The sequence below is a fragment of the Semicossyphus pulcher genome, unplaced genomic scaffold (assembly GCF_022749685.1).
Source record: "Semicossyphus pulcher isolate SPU_LCO1_2020_fin unplaced genomic scaffold, fSemPul1.0.p SCAF_16, whole genome shotgun sequence".
NCBI classification, from domain to species: Eukaryota; Metazoa; Chordata; class Actinopteri; order Labriformes; family Labridae; genus Semicossyphus; species Semicossyphus pulcher.
Genome location: NW_027211670.1, coordinates 27,171,606 through 27,182,235, shown reverse-complemented (window position 1 = coordinate 27,182,235; position 10,630 = coordinate 27,171,606). Strand labels below are relative to the sequence as shown.

At 40.2% G+C, this 10,630-nt stretch overlaps 1 protein-coding gene across 1 annotated transcript; it reads left to right on the top strand.

Annotated features, from left to right (window-relative positions):
* Positions 1-1,750: 1,750 nt before the first annotated feature.
* Positions 1,751-9,707, top strand: LOC138593097 (ankyrin repeat domain-containing protein 1-like). The gene is made up of 9 exons (XM_069663935.1): positions 1,751-1,996; positions 5,818-5,892; positions 6,354-6,485; positions 6,830-6,937; positions 7,122-7,220; positions 7,473-7,571; positions 8,129-8,227; positions 8,459-8,557; positions 9,627-9,707. Exons 1-9 carry the CDS (start codon positions 1,751-1,753, stop codon positions 9,705-9,707), a joined length of 1,038 nt encoding a protein of 345 aa, XP_069520036.1.
* The last annotated feature ends 923 nt before the right edge of the window (positions 9,708-10,630 follow it).

The window sequence follows — 10,630 nt, the reverse complement described above, 5'->3', positions numbered from 1 at the left end:
AACCTAACAACTTACTCGAGCCTAAGTATCCACATTAACAACAGAATCAAAAGGAACTTTGAAGACACTCAAAGGAACAATTCTGTGATGCAGGAATTTAGGATCATATCAGCATATAGGAAAAACAAAAACTTACAGGACATCTTAGTCAAAAGTAAACTAAAACCAAAACCGGGACAACCACACAAAAACAAACCGCAGTTCTTTAAAGAGAAAAAATCTGTAAAGAACAGTGGAACCAAACAGGTATTTCCCATCCTCCAGAAAATCAATCTGGACACAAGAAACTGCGTGTACATCATCACATGCAACAAATGCGGGAGCCAGTACATAGGAGAAACAGGGAATTCCATCCGAATCCGACTGGCACAACACAGATATAACATTAAGAACCAGAAAGAAATGCACACTAAATTAGTCCCACATTTTCTGGAACACGGCCTTCAATCACTAGAAGTGAGCGGACTCGAACACAACATTAATTGGACAGCTGCACAACGGCAGCAGACAGAGAGATACTGGATTCGTCAACTCGACACCAGATATCCCACTGGACTGAACATTAAATAAATTTGACATGCTTTCTCAGCCCGACCTGCCGAGTATCAGAGTGAGGTTTGAATCAGGGAATCCACAGATGGCCTATGCATTCCCTGTCTTTTTTAGAAGCACAAGTCAGTTAAAACTGACAGCTCTAGAAAGCAGGATCCGTTGTCCCGAACCTAACCCTAACCCTAACCCTGTCCCCATATAAGTCAATGGGACAGTGTGTAACACCCAAAAAGTGTCCCCAAGAAAGTTGCTAGGAGCACGTTTCAGGCCATTTGGAGTCGATTGGATATGGTAATGTGTAATACCAGGGTTAGGGGTAGGGTTATTTTTAGTTGGCCATAACTCGAGAACCATAAGTCGTAGACACTCAGAGGACTCGCAGGTGCCACAAATGGGGGGGTAGGTCAAGGTCCCATCTCGCTATCTCACTTCCCTGAGGATCCCCCATTTTGCCATTTTGTTTTGGCCATAACTTTTCAACCGTACGTCGTAGAGACTCAAGAGTGCGACCGTTGGACTCGGGGTACACACAAATGGGAGGGTAGGTCAAGGTCCCATCGCTCTATCTCACTTCCCTGAGGATCGCACATTTTGCGATTTTGCATTTATCCCCTTAGTCTAAACACCTACACTATCTGTAAACATAAAAACAATTCATTACATTTATCCAAAATTTATAGACTCTATAGATTGTGAATTCATATTCACAATTCAAAAAGCCAACAATAATTTTAAAATATATAAAACTAAAATGATAAACCCATATTATAAAAAGAATTCATTAAAATCAATTATATATATTCATATTCATACTAATTATAGAGTTAAATTCATGGCGGGATTAAAAACAGGTTGGCATAAAAGGGGTTAAAAACAAGATAGCTAAAACACCAAGTAAAAAAGTGAATTCATTTTGCACACTGCATTATTTTTTCAGGGGTTATAAATACAGGGGAAAGGGAAGCTTGCCTTTATTCTTGCTCTGGCTTTGGAAGAGACAACAGTGCCTGCAGCCTCTCTAATCATTTGTGCCCGAGCCTGAAGAAGACCTTCACAGGTCGAAACGTTGCGAGGGCACTTTTGATTTTATTTCATTTAATTCACTTAGGGAGTTTTTTTATTTATAGATTTTATTTAAAAATAATTTGATTTGACATATTTAAAAAAAAAAAAAGAGAAATTAAAATTGCCAGTCACCATGAGCTGGGCTCATGATGACGGCTGGACCACAGTGCGGTACAGGAGGAGGGATGGTCGCCCCCGCTACCGCACCAACGACCCACGACCACCAAACCCTGCAGGGTCATCCTGGGGGCGAGAGAGAGGGGATGATAGAGGGATGGCCCGAGCCTTTCCTGTCTTCCCAGCTGGGAGACAGGTTCCCTTCCCCTATCCTAACCCTAACCCTTCTAACCCAGTCAGAAAGTATCAGGAGAGAGCAACTGTCTGTGGCCACCACATGCAAAACCATTCCCTTTTTGGGGGTTTTGCCTCTCCATTATAACAACAATAAATGTATATCAATCCATCTGCCTGTCATATCCCACATGTAAAACCTAATCATGTATATCACTCACCTCCATCTCAGCATCCAGGTGGGGGGCTTGACTTTCGACACACCCCCAGGCCAGTGCACCCAACTCCCAGCCAATAAGTATTCACAAACTCTGATGATTTCCATCATTACAGTTTAAAAGAAATGTTGAATTATTATTTTCAATGTACCCAAGAGATTTAAATAAAGTTACATTGCTTTATTTATAAAAGGTGAATTACATATTCCCTTTAAAGCTCGATGAAAACATTTTTCCCTCAGTAAAACTTTTAAAAATAAATGTCTTCTGTCTGTAACCTGATTACTGCCACCAGTAAAACTAAAGTTCTTCTTCTTCTTCTCTGGTTACATGGATGCCAGACAGGGTCAAATATCGTCTCCTGCAAGTTCAACCTGCAGGGTCAGAGGTCAAACACAAAGAAGTGTGTGTGTGTGTGTGTGTGTCTATATTAGGAGGACGGATGAGAACCTGGTCACCAAACAGGAAACAGTTCCCAATCTTCTGCTGGTGTGAGGGCTGACATGGAGCTGCAGAGGTGAGTAGATATCACTATTGATTATAATTTAAAGCTGATTATTCAGAAATACTTTGATTCCTTTGATTGATACCTCTGTTGGGTGCTATTTTGTGTTGAAGCTTGTGGTTTTCTGTTGTCACAGTAAGAACATATGATAATATAATAATAATAATAATTCTAACACGTTTCCATTGTGTTCAGTCACTATAAAGTGATTAAAGTTCAGAGCTGTTGGTCTAACAAAGGTTAACAGTGTCTGCACTGATCTTTGATAATATGATCAATTCATAATAAATCACATTGTCTTAATAATGACTTCTATATAATATCAATGACCCTGACAAGTAAAAAAAAAAGTATAAAGTTGTTTTTTGTTGAATACGTGCAGCAGGACTAGTTTAATGTGAAAATAAAAGCATCCCAGTTTGTGTTTGATAATGTGTCGAGACATTGTGGTTCAGATGTGATGAGACATTTGTTTAGTTTTGTTTAGTTTTTTTAAAGATTTTTTTTTTGGCCTTTGGCTTTATTGATAGGACAGCTGAAGATAGACAGGAAACCTTGGGAGTAGAGAGTGGGGGGTGACATGCACCAAATGATCGGCAGACCGGGAGTCTAACCTGTGGTCAGTGCGACGAGGACTGCAGCCTCTGTACACGGGGCGCCTGCTCTACCGACTGAGCCAAACAGCACACCAGACATTTTGTTTTTAATACAAAGATTTCTATCATCGGTCCTGTTACAGTTTGCAATGATTCATGTAAACAAGTAAAGTTCTATTATTAATTACTGATAAACAGGCTCTTCTTTAATAATAACGGTTCTTTAAATGTTTAATCCGCTGCAAGGATTCACTAAAAGTATGTTAACGTGTTCCTGCCTGTAATACATAACACGTCAAGTGTTAACAAACAAGTTAAAGTGGCTATTGGATAATTATAGATTAAATAACTGCTGAAGCTCGTTTCATCGTGACAATCGGGGTCAAATCTGACCAACTCACCAAACGTGAAAATGTCTTCAATCAGATTCAAATTTTAAAGTTGTTCAGGATTTCATGAAAACATTTTTTCTTCAGATCTGATGTGATCAGCTGGGAGGAGGAAGCGGCGAAGATGAAGATGGTAAGACAAAATGTTTGTTTTCTTTCTTTGATTAATTTGTTCAGAATCAAACATTTTGTTTAATTTTTTGTTTTAAATTTTTTTTTATATTTCCAAATATGTTAAATATATTTTATAAATATTACAGATGATATATAGAAAGATTTTACAATATAAACATGAAACCACAGAATGTTTCCTGGGTTCAAAGAAAGTGTGTGTGTGTGTGAACTGCCTGACCTCCGACCTCTGACATGTGATTGGTGGATAATAAAGTAACATCAGCAGCAGTCCATCTGTCGCTATCATGGTAACTGTCAGTCTGTCGTCATGGTAACTGTCAGCTGTCATCTGTCTTCTTGTTGAATTTGTCGTATTCTTTATCAGGAATCATCTGTTTTTAATTAATCGCTGATTTAAAAGTTAATAATAAAGGTTTCATATTTCCTGAAGGTTTAGTTTGTGTGTAAAGACTTATCATACACCTTTGTTTTCTCTGCACACCTGTGGACAAACTACCTGAGAGCAGATTTACATCATGATGGTATGAGAAAACCTTTGCAGCGATCTACATGGTGTGTGAATGTTCTCATACTTAAGCATAACTGTATTTCCGGCTCGATGCCTCAGAGAAAGAAGTCATGTTTATGTTGTTCCACCTGAGATCCCAGCTCTGCAGACTCTGGTACAGCCGTCTACTTATAAGACATTTAATAGTGTATGTATATATACAGTATATATATACACTCGCTGTACACCTGTACAATGTAATGCAGTTCAAGACTCCAGCACTGCCAGGGATTCTGCTTTTCTGAAGTTTAGTGTTGGTTGACTTTTGTTTTGTTGCGAGTCTGAAGTGTGTAAATTCAATGATGTTTATTACTGAGGCCACAGTTAAAGGTGCTGTTGTGCTGAACTACATCATATTGAGGTGTGTCTCTAATTTTCATCCTCACTATTTGAATACATGAGAGGGCCAGAGTATTAGAAACACCTCCGAAGATAATGCAGCTCAGTACAGCCGCACCACCAATGATGAACTAACACCCCTACGACAGCTTAGAAAAGAGCCTGCACATGACAGGCAACATGAAAGCAGATCTTATGGCTGAGCTGGTGTGTTGCATTACATTAGATTTTTGAGGTGTACCTAATAAAGTGGCCAGTGAGTGTTTATATACACATAGACAGACAGACAGACATTCAATCAAAAACAATTCAATTCATCGACATTCTGTGTTGTCTGGTTTGGAGCTTGAGTCAATAATAAAGCTTTTGATTGAACTGATTATGTTCCCCTTTCATCAGTTAGGAATCACTTTTGTTTATATTGTTTGTTCTGTTTGTGTCATGTGATCTAAAAAAACATTTAAAACAAACAGTTTAATATCTGATGTGAGATATAGAATGACACTAGAGAAGGTCAAGTCTGACACACATAGACACATAAACTTAGGCGTCTGTTCCTCTTTAAGCTGCTGATAAAATTCTGTAAGAGAGAGGTCAAACGTCAGGTCCTCGTTATTGTTATTTCTGTTCTGGTTATTGGAGTCACTCAGCAGAGTGTCAGCTGGAAGACTTTAAATAAAGTTTTATGATTCAAAGTCTGTGTCACAGAACCATCAACAAGTTTAGTCAGTGATGGTGTGTAATCTCATGCTGTGCTGTAACTAACTGTCACTAGTTTGAGTGATGAATTAAGAACACATATTTATGAAAGAAAACCTGAACACGAACATCGTGTGAATCACAATTTGAAGATTTTCAGAAAACAAAGTGAGGAAGAGAAGATAATCCTTTAATATTATAATGTCATTTCTTTTTTTTCTTTTTTTTTAAGATTATTTTTTTGGCCTTTTTGGCTTTATTTTTATAGGACAGCTGAAGATAGACAGGAAGTGTTGGGAGTAGAGAGTGGGGGATGACATGCACAAATGATCGGCAGACCGGGAGTCGAGCCTGCGATCAGTGCGACGAGGGCTGTAGCCTCTGTACATGGGGCGCCTGCTCTACCGACTGAGCTAAACAGCGCCCCTATAATGTCATTTCTAAGGACAAATAAGTAACCCAATGTTTCATCTGTGTTCAGCAGATGGAGAACATCGGCTACGAGTCATCTGTCTGTCAGGAGAAAAAAGACTCAGATCGTCCAATCAGCATCAAGGTCAGAGCAAAGAAACTGTCAGTGATTAGCTGATTAAAGAACCCTGCAGGTGTTTACTAAACCACATCCTTACCTGAACCAGGTTTTCGGTTGAGCTTCTTCAACCAGCTGCTGTGAAACCGGTTTGATGTCTATCCTCTGACGATGATATATGCTCTGGGAATGTCGACCATCTTTTCTGTGCTTTCGGTGTAGCCAGCAGTTAGAGATAAAGGACTTCCAGCCAAGACTTCCTTTTGTGTGCGCTGCATGGTTTACAGTCCCACTAGAAACTTTAGAAGTGAGAATGGAGATAAAGTTAAGACACAACGTCTAAGAGTAATCTTAACAACATCAACATCGACATGTTGGTATATAAAAATGTAAACACAAAGCAGAACCTGGAACCAAACAAAGTTACGAAGAATCCTTTGATCCTGTCTGCCTGTCTGTCCTCTTCCTGTCTTGCTTCCTTTCTTCAGACGGATAAATCTGGCCGTCTCCTCGTTGAGACTCCTGCAGACCTTCAGAATCTTCTTCTGTTGAGGAAGACGAAGAAAGAGCAGAAAGCTGCTGTGAGGAAACCGGCTGCCTCCCCTACAGTTCAGATGGTGGTAAGATAACACAAAGTCTTTAACTTCACCTGCAACAAGAAAATAAACTGAATTTAATTAGCAGATACATTAAATAGAACAGAGATTAATTAAACTTGAATTCATAAAAGCTAATAATAAAAACAAACATTCATCAATTATCATTTTCTTCACAAAAGGAAAAAATGTGAGAAAAGATAATTTCATTGCTGAGATATTAAAGTGTGTTACAGTAGAAGTTTAACTTGATCTGTTATTGTTCAAATATTCTTGAAATAAAATGTTTAAATTCTAATTAAAATCTTAATAATAAAGAGCAGTAGCTTGTGTTAATGAGTCACGTGACCCGTGTTGTTGTTTTTCAGCCGTATTATGTGGACGAGGAGGACTTCTTCAAAGCCTGTGATCAGAATCAGCTGCTGCTGATTGACAGGTACCTGTCGACAGGTGGAGACGTCAACGCCTGTGACACGGTAAGTCAGCAACACTCAATGATTCTATAGGATCAGAGATTTTTTAATTCACTGAACAAATCGAGAAGACACCAAGAACAGTCCACCAGTTAACTAGTTTTCAATGAATTAAGTGTGTGTGTGTGTGTGTGTGTGTGTGTGTGTGTGTGTGTGTGTGTGTGTGTGTGTGTGTGTGTGAGTTCAGTTTGAGCGTACAGGTCTGCACAGAGCCGCTTCCAAAGGATACACAGAGGTCGTCACTAAACTGATTGAAGCCGGAGTGAACGTCCACCACAGAGATAAGGTGGATATATGTATATATAGCTGTTAGCTGTAAATCTGTTTCCCTGGTATCTGATGGTCTGACGGACACCTGAAACAATCATTTCCATCCCATAGTATTCTACATACGACTTGGAAACGAGAGATATTTGTACTCTGCTCAGCTTAGCCAGAAAGCTAACACTATGCTAGCAGGATTCAGTCAAAAACATTTTTGTTTTTAGATTCAGAACCAGTTTGATCCAGTTAAAGAAACAGTTCTGCTTCTGTCCAGCTTTGGTCCACCTGTCTTCACTCTGCGTGTCGACATGGAAATGTGAGTGTCCTGAAACTGCTGCTGAACCACGGAGCCGACATCACTGCGACAGACAAGGTACTACTGCTGCTACTAATGCTACTAATGCTACTGCTGCTACTAATGCTACTGCTGCTACTACTGCAACAGACATTACTGCGACAGACAAGGTACTACTACTACTGCTACTGCTGCTACTACTGCTACTGCTGCTACTAATGCTACTGACTGAATTTCCCAGAGGGAGTCATCCCAAAGGGATCAATAAAGTTGAGTCTAAGTCTAAGTCTAAGTCTACTGCTACTGCTACTGCTACTACTGCAACAGACAACAGACATAACAGCAACAGACAAGGTACTACTGCTGCTACTACTGCTATTACTGCAACAGACATTACTGCAACAGACAAGAAGGTACTACTACACACAAAAGTACTAATATTACTACTACTACAAATTCATGTACTACTACTACCAGACATTACATCACAGACTACTATGGTTAATACTCGAAGTTCATCTGCTACCTTTAATAGTTGTAGTGCTACGACTAAAAATTTAAACTAACGATTCGAGTCACAAAGACATTTTGTTAAACTCAAAAATATATGTGTGTGTGTGTGTGTGTGTGTGTAGCTGGACAGCACTCCTCTTCATGTCTCTGTGAGGACTGGACATCAGGACTGTGTTGAATATCTGATTCACTGTGGAGCTGAAGTGAACACACAGGACAGAGTTTGTACACACACACACACACACACACACACACACACACACACACAGTAACTACAGTTCTCTGATTTCCAAAGAAAAATATAAATGCTGAATATATTTGACTTCATATGGTTATTGCTGTTATGACCATTTTAATTATTTTGTCAAATTTATTCTTCTAAAAAGTATTTTCTCTTTCTGTAACTGTAGACGTGAACCGTGTGTGTGTGTGTGTGTGTGTGTGTGTTTCAGGAGGGAGACTCTCCTCTCCATGACGCTGTTCGTCTAAACAGATGTAAAATCATTCAGCTGTTGTTGATGCACGGTGCCGACACACACATCACCAACCAGGTAACAGCTGACTTAGGAGCCTCCATGAGTCTCTGGGGGCCTCCAGGAGCGTCCGGGGGCCTGTAGCAGTCTCTGGGGGCCTCCAGGAGCGTCCGGGGGCCTGTAGCAGTCTCTGGGGGCCTCCAGGAGCGTCCGGGGGCCTGTAGCAGTCTCTGGGGGCCTCCAGGAGCGTCCGGGGGCCTGTAGCAGTCTCTGGGGGCCTCCAGGAGCCTCCGGGGGCCTGTAGCATTCTCTATGTTAATTCATGTTAATGTGTTTTTAATGTGGTCCACTTTGTGACATCGATAAGTGTTCGGTCGTTCCTGCAGAATCCTCAGCTTCGAAAGAAACTGTCTTCGAGTTTCCTTGTTCAGAACATTTTAAATCCTCCACAACATTAAAGTGTGATTGAAATGTTTGATGAAAACGTTACTCTTCTTTCTGCGCTACTCTCTGGTAGATTTACATGTTTATCTTTAGGCTGGAGAAAGATCCAACACTGAGACAGATGGAGTCCTGTTGTCTGCTTCGATAGATTTCACTTATAGCTCTAACATTTCATGGAGTCAATATTTCCAGCTAAGTTTTAGCAGCTGATTTGAACTTTTCTTCTGAGATTCTGCTTTTAGTTTGAACCCACCATGATTACTTGAACTCTGACTAAATAAATCTTTGATCAGAGCAAGTCAGAAGTCTCAATCCTTGTCGAGTCATTTATTGATTCAGACACTGTTGGTCCTTCTTATACTGAATTTGTCTCGACGACGTGCACTTTGAAATCAGCAGTTGCAGAGTTATCGAGATGAATTTTTGGGGTTCTGAGACTTCTTTTACCATCATGCTGCCTCTTTACTCTTTGCCCCTTTCCAGACTTATCAGCATTTCAAGTTCTCTTTTCTGTTCTACTTTTCCATGTAAGAAACCTGGACTTTAATTTCATGGTATCAAACATGATTACCTCATGTCAGATGTAAAATATATATTCAATTCTATTACCTGTATCTACAGACACACAATAAATAGTACAAATGTCGACATGTCTGAATATTCACATGAATATTAATGAACATTTTTCATTTCTGTCTGTCAGGAGGGACGTCGTCCTCTGGATGGGGTGTTGGATTGGCAGAATGAAACAAAGACTCTCCTCGTCGAACAGAACAGGAAGTGAAGCCTCTCTTGCTGTCTCATATATCCCTTAATATCAATAAATATATAGGGAAATATTGATGACGTTATTGATATGTGTATCTAAGTATATACACACTTGGAGACCTGCTCTTTGTGTAAAGGTCATTAAATCAGGAATACAGAAATGAAAAAAGTGTCCCGTTGATCATTTTTAGATTAATGCTAAGTTAAGTGTTCATATAGATGTTACATGTTTCGATTACTGTTTCACTTTCACAGAAACTATTACGCCGGGGACACACCGGACAAGGAAGTACCGCGAAAAGCCGCGAAGCGGAGCCCGTTTCCTTTCGGCGTCCATGTTAACCAATTGTGTCGTTCAGACCAGACGCGCCGCGGCGCGCACCTCCACGGCCGGCTCGCGCGTCTCTGCGGCCGGCTCGCGCCCTGCAGCGATCGTTTCGGCATCTGGTCTATTTTTTGCGCGAGCCACGAGCGATCGCGTCAATCCTGGCAGGAAGTCACACATGAAACAACGAGAGAATACGGTCAATTTTCAAAATTAAAACAATTTTCAAAATAAAACACCGCGATTGATAATTGGGATGTTATATTTGTGTGCTTTTATACATTTGTCAGTATCTAAACAGAGCGCGAGAGAGATGAAGAATTAATAAAAATTAAGACTAGATAAACAAACGTGTTACGGCCACAACAAAGGAAATGTTTTGCTCACCATGTGACCAGTAAAATACGAAGGACACCATAACCGAGTACAAGTTTCAAAAAGATCAGGAGTTTTTATTTACGAAGAAACAATGCTGTGATAATTACCAAAACTATGGGAGTCTGGAGGTCCGGCCAAAAAGAACAAAGGGAGTGAGGAAGTCTGGGCCAACCACACAATGGGCCGTAGGACCCAGCTCTTCCCCCCCTAACCTAGTAAAAGTTCCAAGTAAACTA

Coding starts and splice junctions, on each gene's coding strand:
- LOC138593097 (XM_069663935.1), top strand. CDS start 1,751: ATGAGCTGGGCTCATGATGACGGCTGGACCACAGTGCGGTACAGGAGG. Junction 7,572..8,128: donor ACATCACTGCGACAGACAAG/GTACTACTGCTG, acceptor GTGTGTGTGTAG/CTGGACAGCACTCCTCTTCA. Junction 8,228..8,458: donor AAGTGAACACACAGGACAGA/GTTTGTACACAC, acceptor TGTGTGTTTCAG/GAGGGAGACTCTCCTCTCCA.